Source organism: Photinus pyralis, unplaced genomic scaffold (assembly GCF_008802855.1).
Source record: "Photinus pyralis isolate 1611_PpyrPB1 unplaced genomic scaffold, Ppyr1.3 Ppyr1.4_LG10, whole genome shotgun sequence".
NCBI lineage: Eukaryota > Metazoa > Arthropoda > Insecta > Coleoptera > Lampyridae > Photinus > Photinus pyralis.
This window is the reverse complement of record NW_022170250.1, coordinates 13,525,417-13,541,385: the sequence shown is the minus strand read 5'-3', so window position 1 is coordinate 13,541,385 and position 15,969 is coordinate 13,525,417. Positions and strand designations below refer to the sequence as shown.

The following is a 15,969-nucleotide window of genomic DNA, read 5'->3' as shown; positions in this document are numbered from 1 at the left end:
TTTCCGGAACGATCTGAGACACATCAGACAGCAAAGTTAAAACGTGCTCCGATATTATCAACCCCAGCCGGAAACTAAGTACGCGAGCACTGAAAAAGAGATTGGCGGCCTTTTCACTGACGGCACTCAATCATTATTTTCTGGGGACTGTGATTTTGCAGACGATGGTATTAATGCATTGTCGATGCTCTAAACACCAACAGTATCTGGTAAAAGATTAACGCAATTAACCGGAGAGTCATTTACTCCATATACAACTTGATTTAAGGGTGATTGAATAATGGTGTAATCATTTACTACTGCGAAAATATTTTTGTTTTTAATGAAAAAGATATGTTACAATGTATAGTAAGCGCTTTTGTGGTTTAGTACTTAATTTGCGTAAAGGACTTTTTAAATCGACGAGAAAATTGTGCGATGTACCGAGCCAACGTTTTTCTCCAAGGGTCCTATTTGGTGCTGGCGATGCACAAACGCTGCATTTTTCTGCTAATGTAGTTACTTTCAAACTCCTTAACAACCATGTATATTTTTTCAATTGCTTTTTCAACGTCGTTTTCATCAATTTCCCAATGCAAAACTATTCGAACACATTTCGCATGCCGAACGCTTACTTTAACAATCACTTTGACAGTGTCAGTCTCTTTAACAGTCGCCAGTCGTTTGGAAAAGTCATCGGCTGACATTCTTTCATCCGCAACGTGAACCATTAAGATGTTAGTCTGTACCTTATCCAGATCTACTCTAATCAGTTCGGATTGAAGGCAATGTATTCCTTTTGCGATTTTGTAGGTGTTGTCGTGGTCGATCTGTAGTCTATCGATCATCTCATCAAATGCGACCAAACCTGCGGCGGCCACTATACCGCTTTGCCGCAGTCCACCACCGAGTAATTTCCGTATGCGTCTCGCGCTTTGAAGAGAGGAATATCCCGTTATAAAACGAATTGAAAAATGGGCGGAATGCCTATACTTACTGAGAGATGAATTTATCTGAACCGCATAGCATTGATCCCATTGGACAACCCAAACTCTTGCTCAAGCAGAAGGACACTGATGTCATGTCGCGTACTATACGACTGGCAGGCACTTTACTTTGCATCACTGCATTCATTAGGCGAGCACCGTCCATGTGGATGGGGATGTTGTGTAGCGATGTGATTGAGTGAAGTTGGTCTAGCCAAGATAGTGGAATAACCTGAAATAAGTACGTATAGTTTGTATTGAAGGTATTTACTACATTGTCAATCAATGCGTTTCCAAGTTGCCAGCAATGATAGAAATGAAGAAGGTCAAACTCACGACCACCAATGTGTAACAATATAGCGCACTTTTACTTCCTAAAGCCAAATTACCCCTGATCGCATAGTTCTACAAAATAATTTTTGGTGCAATTGTTATATTTTTATCAGGAATTTATGGTACACTGAGAATAATTTCCGAAATCTTTCCTAAATTGTGGAATATAAGGCAATGTATAATAACTTAGGCATTGGTACTACTGCATCTTAAGATACTTTAGGTTTAGCTTAGCATGTCGTAGGTTGCTCTTTCCAAGGCCAGCAAAAATAACGAAAAACATATTTTGATACTCTTATCACTCATAATGCATTTTAGTAGGTACAAAAACAAGGCATCAATTAAAAGTATATTAGGAAACTTCAAAATACAGCCCTCTGATAATAAGATAAACATATACCTACCTACTCGTATACCTATATCAGAGATTAACTCCAAATACTCTCACTGTATCATGATGTATCCAGAAAGAAAATGTTTTGATTTAAAAAAGGTAGCATATTTGATATTTTTAAATAATTGTTTTTGAAATGTCTATGCGTTGTCGTAATACCTATATAGATGGCATTTAAAATGTGAGATAACTTAATAATTTAATAATAATAATAATAATTTAATAGTAAAATGGCCATACAAGCATTCTTATAATTAATATATTACTGAGATTGGAATACAAGTATAATAATTTACATTTTTTTTCATAATTATAATTAATAAATTGTAGATGAAGACACTTGCAAGACAATGATATATAGATAGACTTGAGTTTAAGAAGTTATTAAATTACGCACCCATCAGGAGAAATTTTGTCATTTAAAAGTAGACATATAGAAAAATGATACACGTAAATCCCTATGTCTACTTTTTAATAAATAGCACTGTATATCGAGTATCGAGCATATTAATTTAGTTCATAACAGTTATCTGACTAGTATATTGCCTTTTGTGGTGATGATAAGAAAATTCGATCTTTCCTTAATAAAGCATTGAAAACTGTTTTGCAATATCTCTCACCGTTTTCGAATAATAAATTTTTAAAATTACCCCTGCAAATTCAATTTTTGACACAAAAACTTGAATATCGGCGAAGCCCTTGGAGCAAAGGGTCAACTATGGGTATCGTTGTACTCCAAATTCGACGTAGAATCCGAAAATGTAGAAAAAATAGGGGGTCCCTATTTAAAATAACAAAGTTGATGGCTACTTCCGGTATTTCCGGAAGTTGTGCCATTTTGAAAATATTTTAGGTCAATTCATCATGTGCCAAAACCCTTAAAGGACTTATCAGTTTAGCTTAATTTTCAAAGGTTTTCCATATCTTTCTAACTGACGCTCGTCAAGAATGACCCTGTATATTGGTGTACCACTGAGGATATTAGGTATAGCAAAGATCATACTACACTGATCTTTGGGTATAGGTAGGTATACTTATTTATTCCACAATAAATAGCATGTTGTAGGACTTGTAATTCTAATCTAATTCTAATAAAAGCAACAGTATTCCGCCTGCCGTGTCCTAAATCGAATGAATACTTTCACATAGTTTTAGGAGCAAACGCTACGTTTGATTTTCCATTATTGTTCTCAAGGAGGAGCCAGTTCTTTACCAATTTGTACCACTACTATAGTCGTAGGGTTTATAATGTTCATGTTATCAATACTTGCAGGAAACACGCATATTACATCTGTTTCGATCAGCGTCATCAATCTCTTTACATCCTCTGATTCCCAAGCGACTGGACCACCAAACAAGACACATTTTTCGTAAATCACTGCACTGTAGGTATATTTTGGTGATATTACCTACTAAACGTTCCAATTTCACTCTAAATATGCCAGCTTCGTGTTAAGTAGATTATTTATTACTGCCTCTATCCTCTTCCTAACACTGTCGGTTGAGTCTCATTTATCCATACCTACAGCTATGTAGACGATGGTGTATAGTACCTACATTTGACGCTTCTTTAATAAATGAATATATGTTACGGCGGATAGTTTGTTTTTAGAAAACGCGATCTTTTTTAGAAGTGGAGATACCTACTGCGTAAATGGTACCTACCCCTAATTTGCAAATAAATAATATACTCGTACTTAGAGAACAAATTGAAACACTATAATTCCACACGCAAAAATAGTTGATCGATCTGCGTCAGACCTACCTAAGTATTTGCTCCTTATAGTGTAATCGACATAAGTTATTGCGGTATTTTGCAATAGGATTACTGCCATTAAACATTGTGCAATTTGTTAATTAGAATGGACTTCACTTGATAAGGCGAACCAAATGATAGCAAGAGTTTGACATTAAAACCGAATATTTCCAGTTTCGAATTTGTTAACAGATACGAAAATCTATAATTAAATAATTAATACTTCAACAGACAAGTCGATAACCGTTTAACATGGCATTTGGGTTTTTGTAATAGTTCTTACCTGTCCCCCACACATGTTGTGGGTGTTCTCGACAAGAATAAGGGATGTGAAGGTCTCATGAAAATCTGTGTTGACTCTTATCCTTTTTCGAACTTCATCTAAGTCGAAAGTTCCGTCGGAATTATTTGTGACTAGGGAACACTGCGCACCTGCCAAGGAGGCAGAACCGCCTACAGGAGTGAAGAGTTAACATTTGGAGAATTCTGATGGATTTACCTTGTTCGTAGAGAAAAATATGACTTTCGTGACCGGCGATAAATTCGCTACCTCTCTGATTGCAGTGGACCATGACTACCAAAAGGTATCAAAGAGTTTTGTTAGTACCTACCTTCGTCGTCGTATTATACCTATCTCACTTACTCGCAATTAAATTAGCCATGGTGCCACTCGGTACAAATATTGCAGATTCCTTGCCCAACATTGCTGCCGCCCTCCTTTCTAATTCTCTTACGGTCGGATCTTCACCCATAACATCATCGCCCACCTCGGCGATGGCCATCGCCTGTCTCATCGCAGGTGTCGGCTTTGAAACCGTATCACTACGAATGTCAACAACGTGCACGCTGTACACTTCCGCATTACTTCCAGTTACAACCTGTACGACGGGCGGCATATTTATCACTTATTTTCAATTATGTGGCATGACTCCCTTATATACAAACTGCTCTCATTAGAAGTAAGGGGAAGAGGCACGGGTCGGCTGATCATTGATAACGGAACAAAATATTCCACTCAGTACTTTGTACCAACGACGATCTCTTACTTTACATAAGACAATCTTCCAAAATTGGCGGTGTGAATTTTTTGCGCTGTATATTTTGTTTTGCGGAAGGTTTCATTAAAAGCTGTGTTTGAGAAAGTTTCCCAAGAACTAAGAAGTAAAAAAAGTACGGTTTTGGTCAGAAGTAATGTCCCTCGATTATCTCAAGTGTAGCACATAATTAATATACCGGATCTCCTGTGAGATTTGAGCTTCTTTTCAACAATGTCTAAGATTGAAATGAAATTGAACTAAATCACGGAGAAGCTGACACATTGGTACTTTTTCTACAGTTGCAGTTTCTAAGGGAGGACATTACTTCTGACCACGACTGTACGTATAAATGACTAAAACAATCTGCAACGAGCACCAAAGACCACAGTCTTTGGGTGGTTCCTGTTTAAAAAAATGGTTAAGGACCAAACTTGTACACGGAGTAGGTACGTTTGTTCACAAATGACTGATTGTATATTTTAAAGCTGCACCACTTACTAATATGGTCACTAGATGACTAGACGATAGAACCAGTAGTTGCTGTTTGTAAAGAATTTCTTCGGAAAGCAAACTTAGATAGGTATTTCTAACCTTTATTTATATGCCGAATGACACGAACATAACAAATATTACTTAAAACATTTCTTACAATTACTCCTTAATTTTTAGAATCAAATTTACATATAAACAAATGTGACTATAGTATATAATATCCCTTTGACGCACAACAATTTTTTTTGTAAACTGAAATGGACCTACTTGAAAACCTTATCTAGGTAGGTACAAATGTTGCCTTATGTACAAGATCTTCCAATAGAGATTTGTATCTTCTATTAAACCGCAGTTTCCGAATATTTACAACAAAATGCTCGAGCAAGTCGAAATTGTATTGACCAGGAAACCACATTTGACCTTATCTTCAAGTGTTAAATTTCATCTGCTTACAGGGGTAGCCACCACATTAAAATGTATACTCTGTCTATATAATGGTACCTATACGTGTGACAAATTATTTGAAGGTGATTTCAGTTATTCGTTATGGTACCTATGCTACAGACCGACGTTTTTGTATGTGCATTCAAAAATACACATACAAAAAAGAAGTGCATTATCACTGCCTCCAGGCACAGTTACAATTTCGTTCGTCAGTATTTTGAGGTATGTTAAAGAAATTTTGGCATTGGCAGCAGTGGCGGGCACAAAAAATTGAAATAAGCAAATTCAAATTACTATAAAAAAAGAACACTGCAGCTCATCTGATGATCAACGACGCTACCCAGGAAGACGAAAACTTTAGTTGGGACAATCTGTATAAAATTTTTGTGGGGCTCGAGAAGCATTAAAAATTGTTGTGTCAAGCGATCATCTGGTAAGGTTATGAAGGTCTTTTTTTAACTTTTCTGCAGTGTACACATTACGTTTCGTCCATATTCTAAGAAGATAACAGATTTCGTCGGTTTTCATTAAGCACCATTATACGAATATACAATTGATTTCGTATCTCCAACTATGTCAATATCGCTATCGCAATCGCTCAAATCCGAATCCTGAGATTGGTGTAAAGATCTTGACTCGCTGTTTGATTTGGGTTCTATAGGAATTCGTCCCGAAAAATCCACGGGAGTATCTGTAATTACAAAAAAAAAATAATTGAAGAAGGTGAAGGTTTAGAAGACAACGCCCACCACCTTGTTTTGGTCACAACGTAACGTCCACGATAGTAACAGCCACTTGGTGACAACGTCCATTACAGTAACGTCTGCCACTTCTTCATCTTTTGGTCATAACGTCCTCTCAAATAGGTCAATTTTTTCACATTTGCCGAAAAATTAAAAAAATATAACTTCGTATTCAACGCCGTGTTGTATTACACACCAATTCGTATGATAAAACATGAGCGTCGGGACCCAAAGTCAGCAGTGAACAACGTAACCAGCGGGTACTGAAGGTTGTGAACAAAGTGGATGCTATATATGACCAAGATTACAAGTGCGCTTTCGACGTTGTGACCAAACTAAGACGGTGGACGTAGTGATTGGTAGTTAATGTTGATATTAAAATATTTTTTCAACTCCACTTCACTTCGACTCGATAGGTGTGACTTTTTTTCTACTGGGGACACTGGATAGGCCCAGTCGTATGCTTTGCGAGAAAATAAATAAAGTGTAGAACGATGCACTTGTATCGAAACCTATATCAAGTCGCCATCAAGTTGATAACCGACGATAAGGAATGAAAACCGAAATTCGTTCCATGAAAGATGTTATGCTGATTTAAGACTTCTCCAGAATTGGGTTTAATGTTATTCTCAACATCGATGTCGGAAGTAATAATTAGTGAAATTCGTGCCGGTCCTCGTGTTACAAATGTGTATACAAATATATGTGATAAAGAATGTTTAACTGTTAAAAATGAATATATTTAAGAACCGCTTAAATTTAGTTTCTCGTTCATAGTGTTAGTACAAGTGAACATCAATAACTTTATATAAATAAATCACGTAATTAAATTTACGGTACACACCCTGTTCCTATAGGTAGTCTGTACCACTTTAAAAATATATCGTGGTGGTTCTTTAGGAGCTTTGTATTTCTGCGGGGTGTTTGCAGCCTGTAAATAGGATAAGCCTTAGACACCCCTAATATGGAAAGTATAACATAACAATGCTACTAAAGTTCGTTTTTTTTGTGTTCCTTCCAATTTTGAGCACCTGAAGCAATAGTGCAGTGCAATTCGACACCCGCCACCCCTCCCATCTTTCGCCTCCGTCCCTGTTTCGCCGTTCTAGAAAATCAATGGGGGTTAATCGCTTAACACTTTAAGCAACTTAAATTGGTTGGGATAGAACATTTAATGTAATAATATAATCAATCACTCATTAATTAAACAGAGGCAACACAAATATAATACCTACATACGATATTAGTGAATCTTATTTGTAATTAGTAAGAAAAGGTTTAAGTTTGGAGATTAATTTCATTAATAGACAAAAGCAAATCCGATTTGAAAAGGAAACGATCCCAACGTTGACGTTGACTGACGTTAGTCTCGGTTCCGGTATCCGACTAGTCAGGAGGGATGTCATTAAAATAGCATTACATTGACAATTGCCGATTTCTACTGACATTCACTGACAAATTAATTCACAATCGCAGTAATTGATCAGAAAACGTTTTCAGGATGCCCAACATAGGAAGCTCTCTTGCACAGACGCGTCCACTTTATATGACGTAATTACGTTAATACCAAGCTGTCCTCAAACGCTGTCATTTATAACAATCCTTCATTTAGTGCATTTTTGTTAGATTGTAATTAAATTTTTGCCTTTAGCGAACTCTAATGAAGTTTCTGGCTTGCATACGTCAATTTATTTTAATAAACCGGGAAACTCATCGCAAATAGGAATCGAAATTTAATGATGAACTTTTAGTTTGTTAGCGGCTTCGTTCAAATGACCATGAATCATCAACCCTCCGACCAACAATAAGCGTGCTTATCAAAATTTCACGGCTTTTAAAAAGCTGTAGTGTATAGGTACCTATTGGCCATTACCTATACAAAAGCGCCAGGATAAGAAACGTATTCTTTGACGAACAAATTAAGGCAATTGCACATTTTATCCAAATTACATGCACTATTTTTACAGTCGAGAAGTATGTATTATATATTCTAATGGCGAAATATAATAGTGTGTGTGTGTGTGTGTGATATATCTATACCTACTTTTGATCATCGAACAATAGTTATTTGTACAACTAGTGATACTTTTTTTCACGAATTTGCAGTTTCATTAATGAGGGCGAAGCCCGAGTACATATAACATTTATACACCAAGGTAATTCTGCCCAACGATGAATCTCATCTTTGGGCATTCTATATAAATAGTTGATAAAGTATAGTGTGTTGTGTCCGATCTTTAAAAATGAAGATAACTAATTGTGTGTAAGTTATGGCAAATACATTTACCTGTTGCGGATTAAAGTGCATTCAGTACCTACCATTATGTTCTGAAAGCATCTTTCAAATGTTATTTCTAAAACATAATACCTAGGTAGTAAATATTGAAGGTACTTTAATCCGCAATAAATGTTTTTGCCATAATTTACACACAATTTGTTATTTTCATTTTTCAAGTTCGGACACCCTTAATGGAAAAAAAGCCCTATTTCTTTGTGCGGTGGAGGATAAACTATTATTTTTAAGACGCTGACCATATTGAATTAGTTATAACCTATATACAATATACATCTTGATTATATTTTGAAGCAACAAACCGTGAAGGAATCTCTACGTCTGTAGTAATTAAATTTTACCCGCACCGACTTGTATTATGTATGTTATGTACTACTACAACTACAACTGAAGTTGTGAACTTCGAAAAGCAGCGTCGTATGCATATCGAGTTAATTTCTTATGTAGCGTATTTGCGGTTATTGTAGGGTTGCAAGAGGTAACTCACTTATTCATGTTTCTAAGTGGCCGATCTCACCTTCTCACCCACCATCTTATGTTATAATTTAGTTCATTAAGTTCAGAATTTGCCTTAATTGATGTTTAAGAAGTTGTACAGTCTATGCAGGAAGGTATAGGTATAATAATGTGTAAAAGTAGTGTTTACCAGCGCTTTTCGTTTCCGATGGCAGTTGTTTATCTATGTTGGTCGATGAAGACCCCGATTTGTCTTCTTGTAGTTTCCGCATTTGTTTTTTGTGTTTCATGCGACGGTTTTGAAACCAGGTTTTCACTTGGGTTTCGCTTAAGCTGAGGGCGCCAGCTAGTTCTACGCGTTCCGGTGTTGACAGGTATCGTTGCGCTGCAAATCTTTTTTCCAATCCTGAAAGACTGCCGTCAGCAGTTTTCGGATTATGTTTACATGCCTACCTGTCAGTTGTGGGTCGCTAAAAACTGTTCGGGCCTTTCTTCGCCTGCAGTGTTTTAACGCGTTTAATGATATTTCGCTTGGACTGCTACCAAATAGTGCGGGGTGGAAGGGTAGTCCTGGAATATAAAACTGATTAGTATTTTAATGTTGCAATTGCTGTGCGTTTTCGCTCGACTCATTGTAAAAGAAAACTTGGGCGGACGAGTACAGCATATTTTTTCTATGCAGATTAGCAGTTCTAGTAGGGGAGCTAGCACGAAATCCACTGAACGAGAATGATCAAAATTTTAACCGATGGAGTTCCATTTTGCCCTATCAGAGTATGCTAAAATCGATCGTCTGCCGCCTCAGGCCATATGACTTAAGGCGCTGCGGGTACTTCTTGCGGTACCAATTCTGAAAGGTTGTTTTTCGAGAAAATAAGTTATACACCAAATGAAAACGTTGATAATAGCTCTTAAAAAAAATATTTAAAAAAATCGCCTCCCAGGTCCCTAGGTTTAGTTGGAAAAACTGCTGTTTCCCCTTAACTGTAGATTCATTAATCATTATACCTTACCATGTCAAATTGTGCCCGTAACGCTATGTAAGCGGAACTGCGTGAAACATAAAAACATCACGTTTTATTACGGCTCGCTAAGGTAGCTTTATTATGCCAGGGGGTGCGCGAAGGAGCACGGCCTACATACATATGAGGACTTCATACGCGACATCCAAGAAAGACGTTCGAGAAATAGAGCAATGGCCCATATGAATAAAAGGAAGCAAATGCTTATACTCGCAAAATTCAAAGCAAATACTCGTAAGTACTCCTTCACACTGGGTGACTTAGCAGCTCTTCTGAGCAGCAGGACAGGGCGCAGTGCAGCGCTGCTAAACCATGCTAAACAGACCAGTATGAAGGGGCAGTTACGAGTATTTACTTTGAATTTTGCAAGTATAAGCATTTACTTACTTTTATTCATGCGGCCCAATGTATCGAGCCATTGTTACTTTTCAATAAACGCCCATTGTCAATTGTTGTATAGTGTTTAATTTAGGGGTGTAATCCTTTATATCGTTAAGTGAATCTTTTACATAGAAAATAATAAATGTCAATTTAAAATATTCTCGTTCACTACGGCGCAGAAATGATCGTTTAAAATGCTTCAGAACAAACTATGAGGGAAACTACTGCCTCCCAAAGGAAAAATATAATGTATGAAAGAAGGTAAAAGTATAAAATATGGTGCAAGAACCAAAATGTACATACCGGGTGGTGCACGGTAAGTAGGAACATATAGGGATTTAACATGGGAAATCAGTTTTATGCAATATCCTGCCCTCCTGTACATTTTACAGAAAAAACTGTAGAGTTTAAAGTTGTTCAGAGTTAAAAGGTGCCTACAAAACTATGTTTTTACATGTGTTATTAAGCTTTTGGTATATCCGCAAATTTAAAAATAAGTTTCACCATTTCTGTTATTAGTAGCAATTCATAAAACAACAAAAGTCATGGCTATTGCTACTAATAACAGAAATGTTGAAATTGTGGACAAAACTTTTAGCACTACCTTTGTTTATTCACAAAGGCACTAACTACACTTTACTGCAGAACCTACAATCTGGTCGAATTTTCCTACAATCTTACGCGAATATGAAGAGACATACTGTCAGTAATGCGATTCCTGCAGTTTCTATCGCGACCTATTACACTACGACCACTGTTAACTCAAGACCGCAGCCAGACCATTATTGCGGATGGTGTGCGCTTACGCAAAGAAGTGGAACAAAATACATTTTTAGAATACGTACCTACTAACACTTGGATAACTGTATTCACCTACATACATATATTTAATTTACCCCTTGACAACGGCTATTACATGATGTAACTAAATGCAATGCACGGGTAAAAATTAAAGTACTTACACCTTTTGGATAACTTTATAGGGGTGCAATTTTGATTTCACTTTTCCAAAACTGGTGCTGAAGATCGAGTTCACATTGTTTTTTGTTCGGTTTACCGTCCGTCTATACATACAAAATTTAACGCAAATCTATAGAAAATAGGCCTAGCAAAGCGATGCAAGCTTCATAGGGGAATCTATGGTGTCCGTCTGTCCGTCCGCGAACACGATAACTGCCAAACACTCGGGCCGATTCGGTGCAAACTCTGCACAGTTGACATGTAACAAACGTATTGGAAGTGGGTCAAATTCAATGACCCCGTAGGGTCACACCGAGGTGCTCTGTCGCTTTTTTAGATCCGCTTTAGCGGTTTATGTCTGTTCTGAGCTCTTCGCAACATAGAGTTTTCAGATTTAGCACACTTTTTATAATATCGCGTTCACATAATACACAGGAGTGTAAAAGAAAGACTTACCTTGTGCAAGAAAGTAGGGGTGATCGGAAATACTTTTATACGGAGTACCTAGATAGGCTCCAAGTGCTCCCATCACCTGAATGTAGCCATTTTCCGTCGGTTGCAAATTCTGCACGCATCCATTTATATTCGGATGTAGATGTGGCTGGAAGTACGTATACCCGGATTTTTCACACCGCTTGTGCACATAACTTTTTTCATCCTCGCACTTAACTACTGGGCTCTGTTTGTAGGACGACGGATGGATCTCCTGATGGTCGACGAGTTTGGGACTTAATCCAATGTCGTTCTGATTCAACTTTTGACGATACAAAATATCCTCAATCAAAAAGGAAGTGCGATTCGAATAATTTGCCGTCAAATTCGGATCTAAGTCCTTACGCAGCGGTGAAAGGTCCGTTTCCATTTTCGCAAGGTATAAAAATCGACTTGTATAGCCAATGTGCGTCACATCACTTCTTTTGACGAAAACGCCGATACCAACACACGACGTGACAAACAATTACAATCTGGCGTATACGGGAGTCGTGATCCACTATCAGCTTGTTCCGCCTTCGCAAGCACTTCAACCCTTAACACGTGGAAATAAGGATTGAGCGCGAAGGTGGATAAATGGGGAGATAATATAGTATGACGAGATTGATTGGGCCTAATTGTATTTTGTAAGTTAATTACGGATGCTATAGCAATTGTTGGATTTAGGGTTCTTCGCAGAGTAAATGAAAAGGAAAATTTTTTCTTTGTTCGGTTAAAGTGGTTATTTATTTACGACTAAACTCAAACATGGAACAAAAATAGCATTTTAGTAATCAAAGTTATAACGTATACGTATACCTATATGATCATAAAGTAATAGTATTTAATGCCTGCTATGATGCGGTTGTCTTGTACCTAGAGTGTAATTGGAAGCAAACAAGCAAGTTGTGTATGGATTCGTCAATATAAAGCTGCTTATCACGCACTCTCGCTCTTCATCGAATAGGTGTATCAAAGTATACAAGCTATTCAGGATGATGCCCTTTTTTCACGTTTCACCACGCCATATGGCAGGTATCATAAGGGGTAAAGTTGCAGAATTTATGTAATAGGTACTTTTCGTAAGAAACGAATAAGACCAATGTTGTATTATTATTGTTTTTTTTATTTTGCAGGAAAACTATAGTAAAAATGGGAAGATTTAATTTATTGCAGCGTTGTTATACTCCAAAACTAAAAGTCAAGATTCCGCTTCTTTCAAAACAAAATTTCATATAGGTAAGTACAAATTCCTCCGTAAAAAGGTTGTTGGGGCATTTTTAATTAGTAATTTAAGAGTGATATAGCTTTTAATGTCATTGGTCATAGGTATGTATATAATTTCGCAGAATGGCACACATTTTTAGGTCGTCAAATTTTGTATTGATATTTTGCAATAAATACCTACATTTACTCAAAATCGTCCTGAAACCTTCATTGACTGACAGATTACCTACCATTAATCAAAAGTTCTATATAGGTATATACAAATTGAAATTTTATATTAAAAGACGATTTCGGGTAAAATTTAATACAAAACTCGTCAGTAAAATGTCATTACCTGACTCGGAAATTAAAGTACCTACTCGGCCTCACACTTCAATATTTTCTCGCCGGTAATGTATCATTTTCCTGGCTTTTAATGTAAATACCTATTAATGTTCAAAATGTGACAATCAGAAAGAAATTTTGCAGCGTAGGCACCTTACTGCCAAAGTTTGTGAAGTTATACGTACGTACATTTATATAAAGAATCGATCCCAAGTCCCAACAATATACATATGCTGAGATACGCGGATGTTATAATGAGAATAATACTACCAATCAGAAGGGGAAAGGTATGGAGGGAATACTATCTAGAGACTATATGAAAATCCACAAGGAAAAAACAAAAGTAATGCAATGCGAGAAAAGAGAGGATAGGATAAAGATAAAGATCCGAATAGGAAAGGACACTTTAAAGCATGTAAACATCTCGCCAGGAAAGGTTGCCGGTCACAGAACACTTGATCCCGGTCTACAATCTATGTTTTTCTAAAGATGTGAGCGACTTCCGGGATAGTATCGTGTCAATGTTGAACAAAAAGACTTTTCGTTTAACATTGGCGCAATCCTATTCCGGAAGTCGCTCGTAGATTGTAGATCGACACAAGGTGTGCTGTGACCGGCAATCTTTCCTGGCGAGAGTTATAAAGGAATTTTGCTATTTAGGTAGTAAGGTTACACAAGTTAATCGTAGCGAGGAAGATATAACATCCAGGATAGCGCAGGCTAAAAAAGCATGCTGTAGAGTGTAGTGTATTACAGTGTCGAAACTGCAAATAACGCTTAACGAATGTTTAGTGCACTTTCACATTCAAAAAATAAAAAGTGCACTTTTGCGCTCTTCATGTCTGTCTGTCTGTTTATCTGTCTGTATGTCTGTCTGATTCACAAAGGCTCCGGGACTACACCACTTACTGACTTGGTATTGGTGTCATTCGATCAGAAATTAAAAATTACTTCATGTTTGTATTCTCGTTAAGGCATGAAATGTTCATAAGGGCTATTAAAATCGAGAAAACAAATTTGATGTGCACTTTTCGCCTCCTGCTCACAAGCGGCTTAACGAATTTTTGTTTGTTAAATATTGCTTATTGTTGTAAGGTTGGATACAGAATTAAAAGAAATTGATGTAGGTATTACATTATGCGCCATCAGTTTACAATAAACTCATCGTAGTTGCGGTGCGTTTATTAGGTAAGTATTTTGTACTTCGAATAGCATCTTAATTTCAAACGCAATGAGAATGTGGCGGGTCTCGATGAGACACTTTCGTGCGGGAAGGTTAAGTTTTGAAGAATTTTTTTTAAATCACACTCGCTAAATGTAGGACTCGGATATGGGTTTATTTTATTTCGAATTCACGATGATTATTATGTTAATGGATAATGACACAAAGTTCCGGATAGGCGATAATAAGTATAGTAGTAGGTACTTTATCTAATTATTTATCCCAAATAAAGAGATGGATCCCACACTACGATTTTGTTACTCCAAAAAGAAAACGTCATGGAACGTCTCCTTTAAATGCAAAGTTTCCTTAAAAACGGCGACTTATATGCGAGGAGTCAAAGCTCAATTTGTAACTTGATAATTTCATAATTGAGCAAAATTAATAAGCTTTCAAGCTCCAGATATAGCGAAATTATTCCCTTCAGATCCACAACTTTAGGGTAGTTTAACTCCCCATTAAGGTGCAATAAACCTACAGATTACATTTCCATGGAAACGTACTTTGGGCGTAACGAGCGAGTCCAATCAGCATCCCGCACGGCGCACCCCAACCCCAACTAACCCCCTAACAATCCCGGTATTGTTATGCGAGCCAATGGCACAGCAGATTGTATTATGTCCTGATCCTTGTGTAGCTGGATAAATTGGGCATTTTACAGCAATATGCGGCGTATTAAAGCGGAAAAAAGTTTTGAATCGTCGATGCTTCGTTGCGAACTTATTTAGTGGGTTTTGCGTTAAATATTTAATTTCTAGTTATTTGCCATACCAGTACTAGAATCTAAATATCAATAGTGAGAAAATCACGCGAAAGAAACATAAAATTTGTTAAAAATGTTATCTGCTCTTCTTTACGAGAGTTATTTCATTTCGTAATGCTCGAGCACAGAAATCACGCAAAAAAGGAAATACTCATTGCAATTCTACATACAGGGTGTTTGGTAAACATGCGGCAAAAATGAAAGAGGTTAATGCATTGCCATCAGCAAGTCCATACGTGAAATGCATGTCGGCCATCTCGGCATTCGAATAATGAGCCATGATAGAGGATTTCACAAACAACCGTTTAAGTAATAAGGGCAGAAATTACACGCCAATAGCCAAACGTCAATAAATCTTGACAAACTCGAAACAAAAGATCATCAATGACAGATATCAGGGAATGTGATTAACGTTTTTTACTTGATAAGTTCAACTCTTCAAAAATCTATTTCGCCTTGTATCTTCGCAACGAAGCGTTTTTTCAAAAATCATCAAAGGATAAAATAACATTAGAATAGTCCAAGGAATAACCTCTTTAATTTTTGCCGCATGTTTACCAAACACCCTGTATAAATGCCATTTCAAGTATACGTATGTTAGCTTTGTATATATATATATATACTCACGTAGATATAAATTTAAATGGTAAATTATGAAATTTTCAAAAATCATAGCTTAAGTCAAA

The 15,969-nt window shown here is 36.8% G+C and overlaps 2 protein-coding genes across 2 annotated transcripts; both read right to left on the bottom strand.

Annotated features, from left to right (window-relative positions):
* Nucleotides 1–304: 304 nt before the first annotated feature.
* On the bottom strand, nucleotides 305–4,381 carry LOC116162333 (probable low-specificity L-threonine aldolase 2). Its single transcript, XM_031475943.1, has 5 exons — nucleotides 4,092–4,381; nucleotides 3,948–4,022; nucleotides 3,732–3,901; nucleotides 977–1,197; nucleotides 305–912 (listed from the first exon to the last, which is right to left on the bottom strand). The coding sequence occupies exons 1-5, from the start codon at nucleotides 4,342–4,344 to the stop codon at nucleotides 450–452; spliced, it is 1,182 nt and encodes a 393-aa protein (XP_031331803.1). The 5' UTR covers nucleotides 4,345–4,381; the 3' UTR covers nucleotides 305–449.
* A 724-nt stretch (nucleotides 4,382–5,105) lies between these two features.
* On the bottom strand, nucleotides 5,106–12,226 carry LOC116162332 (brain-specific homeobox protein homolog). The gene is made up of 4 exons (XM_031475942.1): nucleotides 11,733–12,226; nucleotides 9,367–9,483; nucleotides 9,104–9,319; nucleotides 5,106–6,112 (listed from the first exon to the last, which is right to left on the bottom strand). The coding sequence occupies exons 1-4, from the start codon at nucleotides 12,136–12,138 to the stop codon at nucleotides 5,949–5,951; spliced, it is 903 nt and encodes a 300-aa protein (XP_031331802.1). The 5' UTR covers nucleotides 12,139–12,226; the 3' UTR covers nucleotides 5,106–5,948.
* Nucleotides 12,227–15,969: the final 3,743 nt, after the last annotated feature.